Source organism: Mrakia frigida (genome assembly GCF_051309035.1).
Source record: "Mrakia frigida strain ATCC 22029 unplaced genomic scaffold BDY24scaffold_33, whole genome shotgun sequence".
Classification (NCBI taxonomy): Eukaryota; Fungi; Basidiomycota; class Tremellomycetes; order Cystofilobasidiales; family Mrakiaceae; genus Mrakia; species Mrakia frigida.
Window position 1 is genome coordinate 187,290 of NW_027481248.1, and position 20,284 is coordinate 207,573.

The 20,284-nt window shown below is 54.3% G+C and overlaps 5 protein-coding genes across 5 annotated transcripts; all 5 read right to left on the reverse strand.

Annotated features, from left to right (window-relative positions):
* Positions 1-411: 411 nt before the first annotated feature.
* Positions 412-4,342, reverse strand: BDY24DRAFT_399839 (fungal specific transcription factor domain-containing protein). The gene is made up of 15 exons (XM_076641876.1): positions 3,835-4,342; positions 3,084-3,496; positions 2,678-3,001; positions 2,410-2,595; positions 2,142-2,256; positions 1,911-2,034; positions 1,801-1,807; positions 1,680-1,728; positions 1,551-1,604; positions 1,376-1,475; positions 1,227-1,300; positions 979-1,160; positions 853-909; positions 686-787; positions 412-611 (listed from the first exon to the last, which is right to left on the reverse strand). The coding sequence occupies exons 1-15, from the start codon at positions 4,159-4,161 to the stop codon at positions 584-586; spliced, it is 2,142 nt and encodes a 713-aa protein (XP_076493613.1). The 5' UTR covers positions 4,162-4,342; the 3' UTR covers positions 412-583.
* Positions 4,286-9,330, reverse strand: KGD1 (alpha-ketoglutarate dehydrogenase KGD1). Its single transcript, XM_076641877.1, has 13 exons — positions 9,110-9,330; positions 9,013-9,034; positions 8,244-8,435; positions 7,950-8,102; positions 7,750-7,846; positions 7,312-7,666; positions 5,991-7,222; positions 5,658-5,913; positions 5,503-5,563; positions 5,265-5,421; positions 5,025-5,176; positions 4,793-4,945; positions 4,286-4,715 (listed from the first exon to the last, which is right to left on the reverse strand). The coding sequence occupies exons 1-13, from the start codon at positions 9,277-9,279 to the stop codon at positions 4,665-4,667; spliced, it is 3,051 nt and encodes a 1,016-aa protein (XP_076493614.1). The 5' UTR covers positions 9,280-9,330; the 3' UTR covers positions 4,286-4,664.
* Positions 9,331-9,948: 618 nt separating this feature from the next.
* Positions 9,949-11,883, reverse strand: BDY24DRAFT_179438 (uncharacterized protein). Its single transcript, XM_076636314.1, has 7 exons — positions 11,849-11,883; positions 11,086-11,777; positions 10,683-11,012; positions 10,502-10,606; positions 10,392-10,424; positions 10,118-10,322; positions 9,949-10,022 (listed from the first exon to the last, which is right to left on the reverse strand). The coding sequence occupies exons 2-7, from the start codon at positions 11,419-11,421 to the stop codon at positions 10,015-10,017; spliced, it is 1,017 nt and encodes a 338-aa protein (XP_076493615.1). The 5' UTR covers positions 11,422-11,777; positions 11,849-11,883; the 3' UTR covers positions 9,949-10,014.
* BDY24DRAFT_179443 (uncharacterized protein) lies at positions 11,413-14,852 on the reverse strand. Its single transcript, XM_076636315.1, has 8 exons — positions 14,484-14,852; positions 13,357-14,395; positions 12,980-13,273; positions 12,738-12,913; positions 12,608-12,664; positions 12,308-12,520; positions 11,849-12,232; positions 11,413-11,777 (listed from the first exon to the last, which is right to left on the reverse strand). Exons 1-8 carry the CDS (start codon positions 14,589-14,591, stop codon positions 11,466-11,468), a joined length of 2,583 nt encoding a protein of 860 aa, XP_076493616.1. The 5' UTR covers positions 14,592-14,852; the 3' UTR covers positions 11,413-11,465.
* A 1,615-nt stretch (positions 14,853-16,467) lies between these two features.
* BDY24DRAFT_399866 (Sodium/calcium exchanger protein-domain-containing protein) lies at positions 16,468-20,154 on the reverse strand. Its single transcript, XM_076641878.1, has 21 exons — positions 19,865-20,154; positions 19,674-19,734; positions 19,570-19,586; positions 19,452-19,491; positions 19,303-19,339; positions 19,125-19,199; positions 18,914-19,003; positions 18,802-18,825; positions 18,710-18,722; positions 18,576-18,634; positions 18,375-18,491; positions 18,253-18,305; positions 18,133-18,184; positions 17,723-18,066; positions 17,584-17,642; positions 17,409-17,511; positions 17,226-17,237; positions 16,930-17,161; positions 16,835-16,845; positions 16,730-16,760; positions 16,468-16,650 (listed from the first exon to the last, which is right to left on the reverse strand). The coding sequence occupies exons 1-20, from the start codon at positions 20,100-20,102 to the stop codon at positions 16,730-16,732; spliced, it is 1,668 nt and encodes a 555-aa protein (XP_076493617.1). The 5' UTR covers positions 20,103-20,154; the 3' UTR covers positions 16,468-16,650.
* Positions 20,155-20,284: the final 130 nt, after the last annotated feature.

Here is a 20,284-nt window from a genome sequence, read left to right on the forward strand (position 1 = left end):
GATAAGCAAAGGAGGCTCCGACGCAATCCTCCTCCCCTCTCTCCTTCTTCCCTCCCTCCCATCAAAGCCCACCTCCACCCCAAACGACATCGCTGAAGAACGACTGAGGTAGATTATCCATCGGGAACTCGAACGGATTGGGCGATTGCGAGTCGGGCAAGTAGAAGTTCTGGTTTCTTGGCGACGCGTCGAGAGAGAGGGTGAGGTGGGAGGGATCGTCGAGTCCTTGGCCGGTGAAGGAGAGCCCGACGTCGGGAGGGACTGGAGAGATGCAGAGAATAGAGCGGAGAGGTCAGTGAGGTGAGGTAAGTGCAAAAGGGGCGGGCAGAGAGCGAGAAAGAGCGAGAGCGGGAGCGGGAGCGGGAGCGGGAAAGGGAGCGGGAACGCCAGTCAGCGAGCGAGAAGAGGACTCACCCAACGAAAGCATCGTTTCGTCCCAGATCCCTTCGTCCCACTTTGGAGTATCAACCTTCTCCATCCATTCTCGAGCGAGCCAGGATTTGATCATCGCACTGCGAGTTCGAAGAGAAGGAGGAAGTCAGGGACGCATTTTTGAACGAGAGGGAAGAAAATGAAGGACAAATCACGGATCTCGAGGGAACAGAACGACACTGAAAAATAGTAGAAGGGAGCGATCAGTTAGTGACGAGGTAGACTGAGTGAGGATGGAAGGGAGAAGACTGACGATGGTTCCTCTGCGTCGTAGTCAGGATCCACCTCTTGGAACGAGAAGCCCCGTTTCTTCTGCTCGATGGTTCGAATGACCCATCCTACTCCAGCCCAGTGGCTGTGAGAAGGTTTAGGAATAGAGATTCAATGAGAGTCGGACGGAGAGGAGAAGAAGGAACGAACGAAGTGATGTTCTTGAGAGCCGAGATCGAAACGTCGAGCTTGCTGTCTGCGAACGACCTGAGGCCATGGCAAGAGAGAGTGTGTCAGTCTCAGTCTAGAAAACTACGGAGTAGTCTAGATACTCACCTAAGCAGCCTCGTCCCCGTTGGCGTCTTCGTCCCATCCATCAAACTTCCTCCAAAGCCCCCACCACTTCCTCCTGCTCCTCCGTTTGAGCTCGACATCCCCAAACCCATGCTATCGACCTTCTTTGAGAGTTCCAGTGCGACTCGCTCGTCGAGGAAGGCCATGGCGGAGATGAAAATCAGCTGTCGACGAGGCGAAACGAAACGTTAGCGAAGAGAACGAAGAGAAAAGGAAGGAGCACGGCGAACCTGATCAGCGAAAGGATTGGCGAGGATAGCTACAGGTCCAGCTAGATCGGCGTAAGAGAGCATGTTGGCGAGAGCTGTGGACAAGAACGAAGCAAGAGTCAGGTCGAGGGAAGTGAAGGGTACGAGAAAGGAAGATCGACGCGACTCACTTCGTGCTGAGCTTCGAGAAACCTCGATGTTGGGTTCCACGAGTACCTGACCTCCATGAGAGAAGTTTTGAAGGAGAGATGGACGATGGAGGACGGTGATCTATGTATCGAACGGAAGAGAGATAGTCGATTAGTCAGGCATCGAATGGAACGCGCTGAGGAAAGGCAGACGTACGACGGAGTGAAAGAGGAGATGAAGGAGGAGAAACGCTGGTGAGAGATGAAGGTCCTGCAGGAGGTCAAGAAGGCCGAGTCAGCGTTTGAGAAGAGGGAAACGGAGCGAAAGGAGCGAGACGCGACGAACTCTGTAAAGCTTGAACGACTGAACCGAGAAATGGAGGACGGGATGCATTCTGTAAGAGCCGAAGAGGTATTGAAGGTCAGCTTAAAGCTTACGAAGGAGAGACGAGGAGAAAAATGCGCACGAAGAGTCTGCGAGACGGACAAGGAACGAAGGAGAGCGACGAGTTAGCCCAGCTCGTCTTCCTGCCCGACCCTAACCCCAACCGATCATTTCTAAAGCTAATCTACTCACAGAACGCAATCATATTCCCCTGCAGCCTCTCTACCCTCTCCCGACTCTTCAAATCCGTATTTCCTCCTGGAGCGTTCAAGGAATCCGAGATTTTGCCTCGATGGCGAGTGATATAGATGAGGGCCTGTTTTGTGTTCGAATCAAAACCGTCGGTCAGTAGGGAAGCATCGAGCTCGAGTAGGAGACATGAGACGCGAAGTGAAGCAGGAGAGGGGGAGGAAAGAAACTCACAGGCCAAGGATGAGGTGCTCTCGGAGCTGAGGGCGAGGGAGGGTTGAGGAGCTCGCAGTCTTCGACGGTAGGTAAGGCGACGTCGATTTCCGATTCGGCAATGGTAGCTCGTCGACTGTAGATGGGGATGAAAACGAGGGAAGAAAGACGAGAACGTCAGTTTGTGAACGTCGAAGGTTCGACGCGTCTCGTTTTGTCCCTCCCCTCCGCTTCGTCTTCCCCAGCCCAAATCGACTCGAAAACATCGTAGCGAAACGCTCTTACTCACCCAGTTCCCCAACTGATAAACCTATCGAGGAGGAAAACCGCCCAAAACAGCAGCCTTCTCCTCGCAATTTCCTCCCTCTGCGTCTCCCCTCCTCCTGCTCCCTCCTGCTCTCCCAGATGGGGAGCCAACGAGATCTCGTGCTGCATCCCTAGATCCTGAACCACCCGAATCGCCATACCAGTGTACCTGTGAGCGAGCGAGTGAGCCAGAAGGAAGGAGTCAGTGATTCGAATCCAACCTTCCATTCCGACGCGTCCTTTTCACTCACATAAACAATCCTGAGTCCCTTCCGCCTCCAAATTCATTATAGCTCAACAGCACCAACGCCGTACACGTTTCCTCCGTCGGGAAACTCAACAGCGGGATCAACAGCTGCTTCGCCTGCTCCTCGAACGGCAAGGCTGACTCCCACAAGTTCGTTGGCGTTGAGCGGAGAGGGAGGAGGAGAGGGTGGTTGGAGAACCGGGAAGCGAGGGCGCAGATGGAGTTGGCGAGAAGGGCGGGAAGGGTTCGAGAACGGTGTTGCTCGAGGATTCGGGATTTGGAGAGGAAGGGGTACTGCGAGGAGAGAGAGGTGAAGAAGGTATCGAGGCTGCGACGAGACGAGGGAAGAGGAGGGGAGAGGGTCAGTGGGAAAAAAGAAGAGAACCGATGGGTGTAGAGATCTGACTGACAGTTCCTCAAAAATTTCATCTGTTGGGAAAGCTTTATCCCTTCCCCTCTTGAACAACGCGTTCTTGTTCCTCTCCTCTCGCGTCGTCGTCCGACTGGGAGAATCGGCTGTCGTCCTCCCAGCTCTGGTCCCATCGTCCGGAGAAGGATGAGATCCACTCGTCGTAGTAGTCGAAGGAGAGACGGCCTCAGCACCACTCGCGGCAGTAGGAGGGTTGCTGTAGAGGTAATCGAGATGGTGAGGCTGACGGTTGGACGAGCTCGATGAGGGAGTTGGACCGAGAGGAGGAGGAGCGGAGGACGAAGAAGACGTTGGATCTTGAGCTTCCGAGGAGGAAGATTCGGGTGGTTCTTGTTCTTGACGAAGCTCTACTTTGACTCTTCGAAGACCTGGAGTGTAGGCTGTGGGACCGAACTGTAGGAACGACGAGAGGCGGGAGGACGAAATGAGCTTCGAGGGCTCCAGCGGAGAAGAGCAGGAACCGGTCCGATAGAAAAGCGAGAGACATGGAAAAAGTGGGAGCAGTGAGAGGCAAGCTCGCTACTTTAATCTATGGGGCTTGTTCCGAGCCCTTCACGACTCGAACCTCGAGGGGAGAAGAAGGAAAACGTCGTCGACCTGAGCTCGAGCTCATCCATCTCCTCCCTTCTTCCCCTCCTTCGACCTCTCTCCCTCTACCTCTCTCCGACCAGGGAAACTATCCTCTACCCCTTTCCTCTACACCTCATTATCAACCAGCACATGGGACTCACATAGCGAAAGAAAGGCACTCTCAAACTTGATCTCGCTCCTCCTCCCACATCGCCTCCTCCTCCTCCCATGCCACCCGTTCCTCCCATTCCAACAGCCCCAGCCCCACCCGAGTACTCTCCCATACTGCTATCCCCCCCTCTATAGTTATTCCCGAAACTGTTGAAGAGGTCGAGGTCGGCTTGAGAAGAGGAGCTCTGGTTCGGCGAAAGAGGCTGATTCGAACTCAGTTGCTGTTGCTGCTGTTGCTGTCCAACGAGAAGCGTTTCGAGATGTCGTTGGAGATCCCAGGGGAGAGCGGTGGAAGGGTCGAAGTCGAAGGAGGCCATGAAGGTCGTAGGGAGAAGGAGGTTGTTGGCGTTGGAGGTCAACCAAGGCTCTTCCTTGGTTTTGCCGGGAAGAGGGCTCAGCTCAGCCGACCCCTTCTCCCTTTCCTTTTCTTTCCTTGAGATGTTTGTTGTTGTTTTCTGCCATTGTACAGAGAAAACCTGACTACACTACGTACTGTATGTAACCCCCTCCTCGTTTCCAAAATCTCGACCGAACTCTCTCTCTGAGTCCTTACGAAGAAAAGAAGCAACAACGAGACGACACGAGGAGAAAGAGGAGGAGAAAGAAGCGAGACGAGCAGAGAGTGTAGAAAAATAGAGATGGAGAAAAGAAAAGAAACGGGGTCGTAAAAAGGAAAAGATATGCGATGAAAGAAAAGAAGGCAAAGCAAGCGAAGGGGAGGGGAGAGAGGGAGGGGAGAAAGATGCAGGATAAAACCAGATGGAAGTGATGCTACGAAAACGCAAGCGAGGGTGGGAATGAAAACGGAAGAGAAACGTGTTTAAGCGGTAGTGAGGTCGAAAGCCTGGTCGAGGAAGGACTTGATCTCGGCCTGTGAGAGAGAGGGAAGAGAGACGACGCGTCAGTCCGGCTAAGGTCAAGAGAGGAAAGGGACGCGACAGAACTCACCAAATGGATAGCCTTCTTTCCGGTCGCGGGCGACGACGAAGGGTTCCTTCCAGCGTAGATGGGAGTCTTGGTCTTGTGGTTCTCGGTCGCCTTGAAAGCGGTAAACAGACGAGGCTGGACGTAAGACCACGATCCGGCGTTGAGGGGTTCCTCCTGTGGGAACGAAGAGAGGACGAGGACGAGTCAGTAAGAGGACAGACGAGTCCGAGAGACAAAATAAATATAAACGAACCTGGCACCAAACGATGTCGGCGTTGGGGAACTGGTCGATGTAGGGGGTGAGGAGGTCGTAGGGGAAGGGAGAGATCTGCTCGACTCGGCAGAGGACGACGTCGTTGACACCTCGATCCTCACGCTCCTTGAGGAGAGTCTGGTAGACTTGACCTGTATAGGGAAAGAAAGAGAAGAACGAGATTATAGTCAGCTCTCAAGTCCGACGAATCGAGGAGGAAGGGAGCGAAAGGAGACGAACCAGAGCAGATAACGATCCTCTTGACCTCCTCGTTGGCGGCGATTCCCTCGGAAACCTCGGGGATGAACCTCTGGAATCGAGTCTCTCCAATCATATCGGCGAGATCAGATCGGGCGTTGGGGTGTCGGAGGAGGTTCTTCGAGAAGAAGACGATGAGCTGAGGAGAGAGGAGACGAAGGACGAGGCGAGGTCAGATCCTCCTTGGAGACTCGAGTTCGAGAGAGGAGAAAAGACTCACAGGCTTCCTGAAGTCTCGGTGAACCTGTCGTCGAAGAACGTGGAAGTAGTTGGCGGGGGTACTGGAGAAGGAAGGGAAGAAGAAGGAGGAGAAATCGTCAGCTTCGAGTTTGGCGAAGACGCGTCGAACGAGAAAGAAAAGAGGCAAGAACTCACGTAGGGTAAACGACCTGCAAGTTGCAGTCCTGGTGCTGACGGCTGATCTGCTCCTCGCTAGGGTAGACGTTGGGGTGATCGTCGCAGAGCTGGAGGAACCTCTCGATTCGACCTGACGAGTGCTCGGGTCCCTGTCCGTCGTAGCCATGAGGAAGAGACATGACCATTCCGGTTCGCTGGAGCCACTTTCGCTCTCCCGAGGCGATGAACTGATCGATGATGACCTGGCATCCGTTGGCGAAATCTCCGAATTGAGCTGAGAGGGAAGGAGGGAAGGAGAGTCAGCTTTCGCTCGAGACGAAGAGAAGAAGGGACGAAACGAAAGAGACTCACCCTCCCACATCGTCAAACTATCAGGCGAGACGAGCGAGTAACCGAGCTCGAATCCGAGAACTCCGAACTCGGAAAGATGCGAGTTGCAGACGGTGAACTTGGCTTGGTCCTCTCCGACGTGGTTGAGGGGGATGTATTGCTGCTCGGTCTCCTGGTCGTGAACGACGGCGTGTCGTTGAGAGAAGGTTCCTCGCTCGACGTCCTGTCCGGAAACTCGAACGTGGATGTTCTCGAGAGCCAACGATCCGAAAGCGAGAGCCTCGGCGGTCGACCAGTCGATGTTCTTTCCCTCCTCGACGGTCTTGCCTCGGGTACCGAGAATCCTAGCGAGGTTCTTGTGAGGAGTGAAGGAGGTGGGGAAGGTGGAGACGACCTTTCCGATCTGCTTGAGGGTAGCCTCCTCGGCTCCGGTAGCTCGAGCTGGGAGAACGACCTCGGCGAGTTCCTTGGGTGTAGGGAATCCATCCCACGACGACGAGAGCCACTCCTTCGGCGAGGGCTTGTAGTCCTTGGATCCCTCGTGAGCCTTCTCGAGCATTCCCCAGACCCACTTCTTGTGCTCGTCGATGTCGGCCTCGGTGAACGATCCCTCCTTGACGAGAGTCTCGATGTACTTGGAGAGGACGGGGGTCTGCTGCTTGATGGCCTTGTACATCCTGGGCTGAGTGAACGAGGGCTGATCCGTCTCGTTGTGACCGTATTTCCTGTAGCAGACGATGTCGATAACGACGTCCTTCTTGAACTTGGCCCTCCAGTCGGCGGCGAGTTGACAGACGAAGTTGACGGCCTCGACGTTGTCTCCGTTGACGTGGAAGATGGGAGCGTCGATGGATTTGGCGATGTCGGAGCAGTAAGGAGTGGATCGAGAGAATCGAGGGTCGGTGGTGAATCCAATCTGGTTGTTGACGATGATGTGGACGGTTCCTCCGGTTCCGTAGTTGGGGAGAGAGTGCATTCCCATCGACTCGTAGACGACTCCCTGTCCAGCGAAGGCGGCGTCTCCGTGAAGGAGGACTCCCATGGCGGTGTTGTGGGTCGTCTCGTCTCCCTCGAAGTGCTGGATAGCTCGGGTCTTTCCGAGGACGACGGGGTCCTCGCACTCGAGATGGGAGGGGTTGGCGACGAGGGAAAGGGAGACCTTCTTTCCGGAGGGAGTGGGTCGAACGTAGTTGGCTCCGAGATGGTACTTGACGTCTCCTCCTCCCGAATCGTCGTCGTCCTGAGCTCCCTTGCTGTAAAGCGAGAAGAACAAGAGGATGAAAGTGGGTCAGATCGATTCTAGACGTCGTCGTTGAGTCCAGAAGAGCAACAAGAGACTCACAACTCGTTGAGGATGGCCTCGATAGGCTTCCTGATCACGTTCGCCAACACGTTCAACCTTCCTCGATGGGGCATTCCGAGGACGATGGCCTTGACTCCCTCGTCGACACTCCTGTCGATCAGAGCCTTCATTCCAGGAATCAAAGACTCGCAACCCTCCAGTCCGAACCTCTTCTCGTTGGGGAACTTCGAGGCGATGAAGTTCTCGAAACCGTCGGACCACATGAGTCGATCGAGGATCATCCTCTTCTCCTCGACGGAGTAGTCCCAAGGCGTAGGGATCTCGACTCTCTCTCGGATCCAGTCGCACTGAAGACGATCGGGGATGTGGACGTATTGGATTCCGATGTGACCACCTGAGGAGGAGAGGAGAGAGGAAGGAAGGAGGAGAGCGAGGTGAGCTCAGGTCGAAATCGAAGAACCGAATCTGAAAACTCACAGTAGATCCTCTTCAACTCCTTGACGATATCCCTGAGCGACATCTTGGTCCTTCCATCGACCATGAACCGAGGAAGAATTCCAGGTCCGAGGTTGATCTGGTCGCGAGGGAGGAAAGGAAGGAAGGGCCGAGGTCAGCTCGAGCGTTCCGTCGTCGAGCGACGAGATCCGAAAGAAGAGAGGATGGGAAGCAGGACTCACCTCCTTGTCCAAATCAGCCTCAGTCCACCCGTAGTGGTCGAGCGCAAGCTCAGAAGGAGTCTCAGCAGAAAGATCGGCGTTGAGGATACCGAGAGGGTCGAGGTCGGCGGTGTGGTGACCTCGAACTTGGTAGGCCCGGACGAGGAGCTGGACCTGGAGGTTGAAAGACCAAGATGGATAGGAGTCAGCGAGAGCTCCTCAACCAGCGAGGTGGCAAAAGACGACAGGATGTTCGTTGGAAGGAAGGGGTGACGACGTGAATCGCGTTTCGTGCCCAAAAAGTTCAAAACTGACCTTCAAGTGATCCGTCAACTCGCTTCCTCCGTCTCCGACATGCAGACTAGGAGCTCCATCGGCAGCTGAGGGAACACCAGCGAATCCTCCAGCTCCTGCAACGGGCGCAGGTCGGAAAGCTTGTTCTGATGGGAGTCCAGAGTCGAGTCCCTTGAAGTAGACGGCCCAGCTCTTGTGAACAGAGGAAGGGTCCTGGAAAGAGGAGATGAGGAGTGAAAAAAGGAAGAGAGGGAGTCAGTACACGAAGATTGCAGCGTGAGAGCTGAAGGAAAGTTGCGTGGGAAGAGAAAGGGAAGGGACGCCATCGAGATGGGGGTCCAATGGCGATGAGTGTGGAGAGGGGAGGAAGGAGAGAGGAGGAGGAGGAGAAGAGAGAGGTCAAGAGTCACGGGAGACCTTCGAACGTTGCTCTCCAGCTCTTCCTCCTTCTCCTACAGACTTTTCAAACCTGGAGCAAGCTCGAGAAGGTACTGAAGATACTGTAGGAGTGAAAGGGAGTCTCGAATGTATACGAGATGGGGAGGGTTCGAGCGAAAAGGGCTCTCCATCCGTGTTCGTCCGGTTCCTCTCCTTCCCTTCGGTTTTGACCCGGTTCGTCTCCCCCCATCTCTTGACCCCTTCGACCTCAACGTAAACTCGAAGAACGAGTCTCGAGCCAGCTCGTCGACTTGCGAATCATCTCTCTCCCTATGTTCCCTTCCACTTGAGCTCCTCTTCGTCTCGCATCGAGCCAATGGAACCTCAGAGATGACGCTGGCCCTGGACTCACCTCCTTCCACGAACGGTACATCCTGAAGAAAGATACAAGAAGCGAAGGTCAGTACGAGAGCCTCTCCCTACGAATGCAGACGTGGTATCTAACTCACTCCTGCGCATAGTAGGCGTTGTTGGAGGTGGCAAAGTTGTCGTGAGGAGAAGGAGCGGAAGCGATGGTTCGTTTCGATTTCGACGACAGAGAGGAGGGGAGAGCCGTAGAAACAAGAGTAGGCCGGAGAGTAGTCCGGGCGAGGGACGTTCTCGTAAGACGTCGAAGCATCTTGAAGAGGGAGGGGGGAGGGGGAAGTGGAAGGAGGGGAGGTGGTGGTTGAGGGAAAGGAGGAGGAGACGGAGAGGGCTCCCTCTCCTTCGCATTTCCTCGGAGATGTCTTATTTTCGGTTCTTTTTTGGGGCGGACTCAAAAGAGCGTCGAGGACATAGAACCCTGAAATTCAGCAACAGAGACTACTGAAAAAAATTCCAGCTAGAAAATTTGAAGAGGGCAAAGGGACGGAGGACGGAGAGCAGGATCCGTTTCGAACTCTCGAACGCGTCGATTCGTCTCCTTCAAGGCGAGACCTTGGCTCGGAAAATTAGAAGGGAGACAAATGGGGCAATGAGAAGGCTGATTCTCTGGAGAAGGGTCTTTTCCGAGGTTGCGATGAGAGGCAATGAGCGACCGACGGCTCAGAAGGGACTCCCTCCCTCCGACTCGATGTTGTTGGCCTCTACCAGCTGCCAGTTCAATTCTCATCGGTCTTTCTGTTCTACCGAGAGTGGTCACATAACGACTTCCAACCCAGTGGAGTCTCTTCGCTCACGAGAAAGGAAGCAAGGAAGAGGGAAACGAAAGGGCATGAAAGAAGTAGGTATCGTTTCGTAAGATCGTGAGAGGGAGAAGGGACGAGGAGATGAAACACAAAAATGAGCTTAGAAAGAAGAGAGAGTAATAGTAACGAGACGAGACGAAACGAAGCCGAGGGCGAAGGAGAGAAAGACGAAAGTGAACGAGCGGTTAAGGATCTGTCGACGCGACGTGAGGAAAGAGGGACGGCAAGGTCAGCTCGAGGTTGGCCTAAATTTGTACCCTACTACTATCATGAGCACGAGGAATTTACCATTGGGAGGAGCGCTCTCCGATTTTTCTGAGCGACTGCTCGACTTCGGACGAGGAGGGTCGATGAGTAGAGTGAGGTGTTGGAATTGTGCCTCTCGAGCCTCGGACGACGAAGTCCTCCAGTTCCGAAAAGCGGTACGGACGTCCTTCTGGTATGAAGAGGACTTCTTTAGGTGAAGTTCGAACTGGGCTTTGATCTCGGGCATCTGGGAAGCAACAGAGGAGTTAGACTAGTAGGGAGAGAGAGTTTCGTCGTGATCGATGATTGAGCTCACCTTCGCCAGGATCACTGCCTTCTCACCCGAAACCTGTGCAAACCAACAAGAAGTCAGTGAGCAAGAGGATAACGGAAGCTGGGAATTAAAAAGCCGAGAAAACCACAAACCTTGACGAATGCCTCGTGCTCGAACGCCAACGCGTCCTGTGCGACCTGGAGCTTCGAGGTGGTTTCTTGGAGCTGCGAATCCTTGGTCTTATTGACGATCGAGTTCTGATAAGAAAGAGTGGAAGTGAGCTCGGCTGAAAGCGGCCTCGTCACGTCCCTCCTCTCTTCGACGCGAACTCACCTTCTCTCTCTCCTCCTTCAACTTCTCGTCTCCACGTCGGATCGCCTCTCCCTTCTGTATCTCCAGCTCCTGCACCCTCCATCGAGCCACACCGACTTCTCTCGTCAGCTCGTCCAAGCTAGAAAGCTTCCGCTCGACTTCCTCGACCCTTCTCGACGACGAATCTTGGGCACTCGTGGCGAGGGAGAGTTCTTGGGTTCGAGAGGCGACCGTTGAACGAAGGCCATCGACGATCTTCTTCGACTCGGACTGCTGAGTCTCGAGCTGTTGGTTGAGAGAGTTGATCCTTTGAGCGACCGAGGTTGGAAGAGACGAGAGTTGGGACGAAGCCTGTTTGAGGAAGAAGAAGAGGCATTCAGGTCAGTTTCTGTGGTTGTAGTCGTCGAGCGAAGACAAAACACACCTCAGTCTTTTGATCCACCAGATTCCTCTTCAGCTGTGCGATCTCTCCTTCCCTACTCGCCAACAACCCATCCCTTTCTTCAAGCTTCCTCGTCAGGTCCCCGACCTCTCTCCCCTTCTCCTCCAACTCCTTCGACAACCCGGCAGACGACTTCTGAGCGTCATGAAGCTCTCCGAGTTCCGTCTTCACCGACTCGAGGTTGATCCGGAGATCCGAATTGGCGTCAAAGGCGGACGAACGATCCGTTTCGGCGTCCTCGAGTTGAGCTCGGAGGGAGTCGAGTTCGGAAGACTGGGAGGAGTTGGAGGAAGAGAGCTCGGCGATCTGGTGGTACATCAAACGGAGGAGAAGTCAGAAGACGAGAGTAGGAAAGGAAATGACTAAAGGAGGGGCGCGACGCTGACCTTCGTCTTGTTTTCCTCGTTCGAGACTTTCAACCTCTCCAACTCTCCAACCTCTAAAGCAGCGAGTCGGGCAGCCTCGGCCTTGATCTCCTCAGTTCGTCGAACGACGTCAGCGACTTGATCCCTGACTGTCTCCTCGAGATCGATGATCCTCGTTGAGCGCTTGGAGGACAGTCGTTCGGCTTCCTGAATTCGATCCTCGAGACCCTTCGTAGCGGACGCGTTCGACAAACGTTCTTGCTCGAGGGCGGCCTTCGATGCAGCAAGCTGCTTCTGAAGGAGAGACGTCTGTCGAAAGAAAAGAAAAAACAGAGGGGGTCAATCTCTGGAGAAACGGAGAAGAAGGCGGGAGAACTCACCTTCTCCTGCTCGGTCGAAAGGAGAGCTTCCGCTCCTTGAGCTCGATGGGTGAGGGTCTCGATGTCCTGCTTCTGTCGACCGATCTCGACGTCCTTGGAAGCTGCTGAAGTTCGAAACTCTTCCACGAGTGTGTTGTCGACGAGGGAGGGAGGGACTGTCTGAGGCTGGGTCCGCGGACGTTCGAGCTCCTCCTCCTTCGACGCGACTTGAGCTCGAAGGGTTTCCACGGTGATGCTTGAGGATCCTAGCTGAGCCTGCTGATCTGAGATGATCTTCTCCTTCTGTTTGAGCGAAGATTCGAGCTTCTTGATCTTGCTGTGAGTCGAAGAGGCGTCCTCGAGTTGACGGACGAGGGTCGCGGCGACGGCCTCGAGCTCGACGATCTACGAAAAAAAAAAAAGAGGACGCCCAAGGTCAGAGGCGACATCCTACGAGAAAGGAGGAAAGATACAACTCACCTTCTGACGTTCGACCGTTCTCTCCGCATCTCCCAGCAATCTCTCAACCTCCTCGACGCTCTTCCCTTCCAATCGAGCTCTCTGAATCTTGCCGGCCTTGACCACACCTTCCTCGTGCTTGATCACCATGGAGAGGTTCTGAACGAGGGTCTGACGAAGGAACGGAGTGATCTGGGTGGGATCGGCAGAGGAGACGTCCTGTAGATCGTGCAGCTGGAGGAGGGAAAAGGAAGAAAAGTGAGACGCGTCAGATCAGGTCTGGGAGCGTAAATTATCCTGATAGAGATTGTGAAGGCTCACAGGATTCTCTCGATATAGCTGAGCTTGACGGGAGAAAGGACGAGAGAGCGGACGGGTCTGTTGGAAAAACAAAGGAGAATCAAGTTCAGCTCGACGTCGACCCAGGGAAAGTGGAAGGAAGGAGGCCGACCTCCCAGGACGGCGACTTCGGCGCGAGGAACGGAGTCGAGAGGAGAGCGGATGGTGCTGGGAGAGATGCTGCCGTTGGAATAGCTGAAGGAGTCGGTTGGGATGTCGGTTTGCTGCTGACGATGAGAGGAGAGGGAGCAGGGGTGGGTTTCGTCGGTTTCGTCCTCGGCACAGCGACTGAAGAACCAGCACACGTCAGCAGGCGATCGAAAGAACCAACAAGGAGAAGGATTTGTAGCGTACTTTCGCATTTCTGCTTGCTTTGAAAACACGACGGGCAGCTCCTTCCCGACGAGGGATCTCCGAGGCATCTTCTCCTCGACTGCTTGCATCGCTGGCAAGAGTTGGCGGACGGTTCGAACTCCTCCGACGCTGACGCAGAGGACGCTCGACTGTTATGTTGAGGAGCTCTTCGACCTGATGCCGATCGGTTGAGAGGAGGAGGAGGAGGTAGAGGTCGTTGGTTGGCGAGAGGAGTGTCCGAGGCGTCAGACTCTCGTCGAGCCCTCTTCGTCGATCCTGAGCCGCTGGCGAGAGCTGAACGAAATAAGAACGAGCCAAGATCAATCAGCTTGGGCGCAGAAGTCGAGGACCTTCAGCAGAAGCGAGAGAGCACTGACAGTCGCAGGCGGTATGAGCCGTTTGACACTCTTCGCAGCTCCCACTCCCTTCCATCCCTGAACACTTCCTTCCCTTCGACAAGCAGCGACTACAGGCTTGTATCGAGACCGACGTCGAGGAGTTTTGTCGATTCAGCAAGAGAGGGAGATCCTCGCTGGCGTCTGAAACCGTCGACTCTCGTCGAGCGCGTCGCATACGCTTCCTCGGTCGTTCCTCGGCTTCGGGTTCTTCGACGACGTCGGTGGGGATGGGTTGAGCGAGGGAAACGAGGGAGGAGTTCGGCTGTGGATGGAATGGTGGCGGTTCGGTGAGAGGAGAGCTGGTAAAGGCAGGAATCGACGGAGCTGGAAGTCTCTCCAGTTCGAGCTGGACGAAAGCGGTTGCTGGGGAGAGAGGAGCTTGAGATGATGCTGAGGGAACGATGTTCGGCGTTGGAAGAAGGGCAGTCGATGTCGGGGAGAGGGAGGGTTGGGCGTCGGAGAGAGAGGGATCGACTCCGACGAGCTCCGTTTCTTGAGGCGAAGAAGCTGGTATTTGATGGGGAGATGAGGATCTGACAAGGGAGTGGTCGGCAACGCACGCTGCTGGAGGAGGGGAATTCGACGGTGGGGATCCTGAAGCGTCCTCGTCCACGTCCTCGTCCATCGGTGGGTCCTCGTCTTTTCCTCCATCTTCCGGATCCTCCGACACCGGCGACTCTATCTCGACATCCTTGGCGTGCTCAACGACAGACACTGCTTCTTCCTGAGGGGCCAAGGCGATGGGAACGAAAGTCGACGACGACGACGGCCCGTTTCGCTCTTCCGCTCTCGATTCCGACGCAACTGACTCGATCTTCCGGGATTTGGACGACGGTTCCGCATCTTTGGATAGACTCTCCCTCCTCCTACGCGTCTGAGGCTCCGGCTGAAGCTCCTCTCCCTTCCTGAGGGTCTCGAGAGCGACGTCGATCCTGGACTCGAAGTCGTTTGCGCCTCGTGCGTAGTGACCTCTCCAGCTGTCTTGGGAATGAGTAATCGTCCATGGTCGATCATCGGACTGAGAACAAGTTCGCAACAGAGCAAAGAAAGACCCAAGGTCAGAACGTTTTCATGGTGCAGGGAGGAAGAAGGAAGAAAGAGCTCACGTCGTCGCACATCGCGGCAAAGACCTGATTCGAAGATCTGAGGGTGAGGGAAGGTCTCCCAGTGTAGAGTTCGTCCTGGAAGAGGTAGGTGGCGATGAAGTTGACCATGAGGTGGTCCTCGGTCGGAGTGAAGGGAGCGTGAGTCTTCGACGCGTCGGCGGAGGGGAGTTCAACCAGGGAGGAGCCGCTCGGAGTCGAAGGAGACTGGAAAGCAGACTTTGATAACGAGGCCTGGATTCGAATAAAGAGGTCAGACAGTAGTTAGCTGGGTGAACTGATCGCAGAAGTTTCGGCCTGGAGGAGCTGCGAGGAACGCGTCGAAGACGAAAAGAAATAAACTGACCTCGACCTGTGAAACGGAACTCTTCCTCTTCGAGCCCTTTCCGTCACTGGAACCAGCCTTCCCAAGATCCTCGTCCCTCTTTCTCTGAAGCTTTCCCTCGATCTTCTCGTCCCACGTATCCTTCTGCACCTCGTAGAGTTCCATCCACTCCTCAATCGTCTTCGACAAGGTCCAAGGTCGTTGTTTCGGCTGCCAAAGAATCCACGCGATCAAAGCAAGAGGTGGTTAGCTTTCTACGTCTCTCCTCTTTCTCTCCAGAAGAAGGAAGGAAGAAGCAGAGACAGAGGAAAGGAGGCTGACCTTCGCACACATCCCTTCGAAGATGGACCTGTCTCCCTTCGATCTGACCGGCCGAGATTTGAGCTCGTCGTTGTGGAGGATCTTGGCGATGTAGGTGGTCACTTTGCTCGCAAAAGGGACCGGCGGTGAAGAAGGAGCGGGGATCTCGTTCGATGGAGTTGCTGGGGGGGGTCCTGAAGGAGAAGGGAGTCGGGAGGAGGCGGCGGATGCTGAGGGGTTGAGAGCCAATGGAAGAAGTGGAGGACCTTGGGAGAGGGAAGGCGAGTCTCGGAATGGGGAACGAGCATCGAAGCGTGATGGTTGCGAGGTGGCAGTAGCGGAAGCTGGACGAGGGAGAGTTGTCGAGTTCGAGCTGAACGAAGGAAGGGTCATTGGAGGAGATCTGTCAGCTCCCGGAGGTGAACTGAAGAGTCGGAACGAGAAGAAAACGTAGGCTTACGGTCGAGTTGGAAAAAGTGCCTCTAGCTCTCTTTTTGAAGCTGAAGAGGAGTTGGGAGAAGCGGTCGAGATGAGGAGCTGAGGTCGAGAGGAGGAGGAGGAGGTGTTGAGCTTGAGCCTGATGCGATGTGGATGAGGTCCAACTAGAGCGTCGAAGAGTGTACCATCGGTGTTCAGTTTATCTGTCAATGTCATTCTTCCCAAGAACAGAGAAGAGGGAGAAGGAAGGAAGGAAGGTCAAAGGAAGGAAAGCGCACCTCCTCTTTCAGCTCCTCCTTCATAAGCTCCTCCCTCCCGAACGACCTTCCGTCCAACGCCTCCTTCTTGAGTAGATGATGCCGCAGTCTTCAGAACGAACTCGTAGCGGTTCGTATCCTTGTTGAACTTGTTCTTGTAACCCTCAGGTGGTTGACTCATGGCCGCTCGCCCTCCTGCTCCTCCTTCTTTCCCTCCTCCTCCTCCTCCTCCGCCCTGGACAGGGTTCATCGTCCGCTCGTGAGACGCGAGAAGAGGCGAGATGTGTCGAAGAGATCGATGAGAGTTGAGAGAATGAGATGAAGGCAGCTGTGTGGGTGGAACGAGCGAGAGAGATTTGCGGGTTGGGCGTTGGGAGGGAAACCGAGCTCAACTTCAACTTCCCTTCTTCTTTCAGAAATCGTAAAACCAGAAGAGCTCGTTCTCAGAATTTTAGAAGTTTTTCTTTGTTACGACCCTGTTCGATAGATGTAGCTAAGGCCGGCCGAAAATCTCAGCACTGCTCGACTTCAAGGCTTGGTGATCATCTAGCGTATCCGGACGCGTCGCGCCGTCGTTTCTGTCGCTCTTCCACTCCTCCTTCAGCCCTTCGAGAGAACGCGTGTATTCTTAACGAAAAAAGAAAGGGAACAAGAATGAAAAGGTAGAGCGCAAGGGACGTGGTGGGGAGGAGACTTTTGAAACGAAGGGAGCGAAGAAAATGCAAAGCGAAGGCAAGGAGATTATAGTAGTGTGTTGTAGAAGAATCGAGATGAAAGAGATAGACGAGAATGACTATAGCTCGAGAGAGCTTAGTAGCAAGTGATGATTGGATCCGATCCGGGGTAGTACCTGAACGAAGAAGAGAAAACGACGCGTCAGGATCGAAGAAAAGTAGAAGGGTGAGAGCGAGAGACGAAGTTGGGACAAACTAGAAAGCGACGGCGAGCAGGAGGTAGCACCTGGTACGAAGAACAGAAGGAGCGATGAGGGATGAGCGAGGAAAGGGGGCGGGAAAAAAGGAGAGGGAACGAACATCATCAGAATCTGAGACGCGAGAAAAGAGAAGGAAACGTCAGTTTCAGTCTTGCAGAGGCAAACGAGGATGTAGGTTTGAGAGAGATAGCTTACCCATCCCTCGAGCCAGTTGGACCTGGAGTCGCTGAGCGTAGAGTTGACGATGAGGACCGAGAGGAACAGAACGATCGTTTCGAACGCGTCGAAAAGCATCGTCAGAGGCTTGTCCATGATCCAGGCGAGGACGACCATGAAAGGGATAACGAAAAGGGCGATCTGAATGCTAGATCCCACGGCGACACTCATCGAGAGGTCTAGTTTATCCTTTCGAGCAGCGAACACAGCGCTGTAACAAGGGATGGGCGTCAGTGAGAGAAACGAAAGCAGGAGGTGAGCGAGAAGGGACGAACGTGACGTGCTCACTGCCGAACGAAAAGAAGAGCAAGAAGAGAGAGAGGGTCAGCTTTGATGCCGTGACGTGAACTGGTAGTTGGTCGAGAGGGAGCCTGGGAGGACGAGGTCGTAGCTCGCGACGTCCCCTCTTTCCTCCTTCGAAAAGTACGTATAGGAGAGTAAAAAACCCGAAAACTAACGCTGCATTACCGGCGATGGGCAATAGTATGAGGCCGACGAACTCCTGAGATAACGACGGATGAGCTTCCGTCAAACCATCGATAGCAGACACGAGCCACTCAGCTGGAGGACGCATCGGAAAAAAGGGAGATAGTCAGCCATTGCGGACTTTGGAGGGATTGTTATGAGACTTACCGGTCACTCCAACAACGATCGTGGTGAGGATCAGGAGACCGATGGTGACGGGAAGGTTCCTAGGGAAAAGGAGGAAAGAGGAAGGTCAGCGAAAACTGCTCGACGCGACGAAACCAAACTGAATCGAAACAGAACTCACAAAAGAGGCACCTCCTCGTCCTCTTCGTCTTCGACACTCTCCTCAGACTCAGTCTCCCTGCTATCAGCTCGAAGGGTCTGCTCTCCCTCAACCCCGTTCGCAGCCTCAGCTTGAGCCCTCTCCCTCTCCTCAGCAGTCGCTCCCTCCAAAGCCACCCCGTCCGATCCATCCTCGTCCTTCTTTCCCATGTGCATCCTGGTCATCAGGTTCTTGGTGAAGCCGTCGTTCTTCTCGTTGGACTGAGTCTTGACCTTGGGTTCTCGCTCCTTGAATCCCATTCGAGCAGCGCGTCGAACGCCCACTTTGACGCTGTCGGGGAATTGAGTCGATTTGCTGGGTCCAGTCTGAGCGAAATGAAAAAGAGTTTAGGTCTTAGAGACTGAGGGACTCCGAGGAAATATTGAACGTACAGCGTCGACGTAGAGGTGGGCGTGAGAGAAGAGTTGGAAGACGAGGTAGGCGCTGGAAACGAGAGAGCGTTTCAACTGATGTTCGACGAGACGAGGGGACAGGAGAAGGTCTAAGCTTACCCGTAGATGACCAAGAGAATCACTTCTGTGCCTCGAGACATCGAGAGGATTTCCTGGAGCAATACCGAAAGAGAGAAGGGATCAGAGGACGACGGAAAGTCCAAACGAAAACAAAGGCTCACCGATTCCTGCAAAGCCTCGGAAACTACAGCATTGGAGTCTCCAATGGCGAAATGGAAGGCCGAAGGAAGAAGGATGGCGAAGACCGACATTTGAAGAAGCGAGGAGTTGAGTTGGGCCTGGAGGGAGGGAGGGCAGAGAAAAGAAACGAGAGATCATCAGTCGAGGTGAGGTCGAACTCAGGGAACGGAAGATGCACTGACAGCAGTGCTCATAACCTCCTGCTCAGCGAACTTGGTTCCTCCAACGAAGAAGCACATTCCTGTAAAGATCAAAGAGGTAGTTTTGGGAAATCAGCTCGATGGGCACCGAAGAGGAAAGTTCGGACGCGTCGTACCAAGAACGAGGAGCTGTTCAGAGATGAACACAAGGGCGAAAATTCAGCTTTTACCATAGGATAATGAGCTGTATCAGCAAAAGTTCGCTCACCATGTTCGAAAGAATGGACCCGATCTACAAACGCAAGTCGAAGGAAAGAGTGAGCTCCAGAGAGTCTAACTAGGTTGAGAACAGGAAGAGCTCGAGAAGAGACTGAACTCACCAAACTTGACTGAACGATGGTGAGGTTGCACTTGATCAGAGCCAGGATCGTCACAATAAGCTCAACAGCGTTTCCCAGCGTCGCGTTGAGCTGAGTCGAGGGGAAAGAGGAGGAAAGCCGAAAGCGTCGCGGCGTCCGTTCAGTTCGATGTCTCCCGTCCCTCAACGTTACGAATCGATCTTGAGAAAAACTGATGAACCGATCTACTCACAAGTCCACCCAAAGTTTGACCGACTCTCAAAGCCAGCTCTTCCGTCGCAAACGAGAGCAACGAAGCGAGAGGGATCTGCGAGGAGGGGGGAGGGGAGGGGGCCGTCGGTTTTTGGTTCAGCTTTGACCGCCATTTCTCTTCATCTTTGGAGCAAGAGAAGATAGAGGAAGATACTCACGATAGCAAGGAAAGCGAAAATGAAGGTGACGGTATCGCTGATACAAAAACAATAGCGAGAGGAGCGAAGAGCGTCAACAAAACAAAGAAGCAGCGAAACGAAGAGCTCACACAGCCCCCTCCCCTCCTCCCCTCCCTCCGAGAACTCACTTGAGACCAGCAAAGTGGGCAGCCCAGGACACGGGGATGACTGCAGACACCATCGAAAGCGAAAGAGGTGAGCTCCGAGCTTGGTCAAGAGAAGGAAAGAGAACCGGAAAGGACGAACAGATCAAGAGAACGTTGCTTTTTGAACCAAACGAAACGGAGGAGAGGAGGGAGGGGTGAGCTTCGAAGACTCGTCCTTGGTCGAAAAGCTTTGAAAGCACTCACATCCAAGAGGAAAGGAAAGCAGCTTTGAACGAAGACGTGTACGTCGGAGCTTTTGCGAGTTCTAAGCGACAAACGCAAGCCAAGAGGAAGATTAGATCCAGCGAGACAAGACGAACAGAACAACCCTTGGCGATACTCCTTCCTCTTTTTGCCCTCGCCCTTCGGATCCGAGAGACAAAGAGATTACTGACTTCGTTGAGGAGTAACCAGCTCGCTGAAATTCTGCGTCAACCTCGTTACCAACCCTTGGCCAGCGTGAGGACTGAGGGAGCTTCCTGCCGTTCCTCTTCGATGAGGAGGGCCACCGATTTCGCCTGTTCGAGCAGCCTCTTGATCGATTCGAGCGTGAGGTTGAGCTTGACCGGATTCGAGTTGGTTGGTGTTGCGACGGACGGGGGTACCAGGGTGTTCGATGGCTGTGGAGGACATGGCTTGGAGGAAGGGGAAGTGGGAGGAGGGGGGGTTTGTGGAAAGAGGAGAGAGAGAGAGGGAGCGAGGGAGCTTTCAGTTTCGTTTGGTTCTCTGGGAGGGTCGCGGCGTCGCGGGCGTCATCGAGAGAGAGCGTTTCTATGGCGACGCCGTGAGAGGAAAATCTTTCCGAGCCAGTCGAC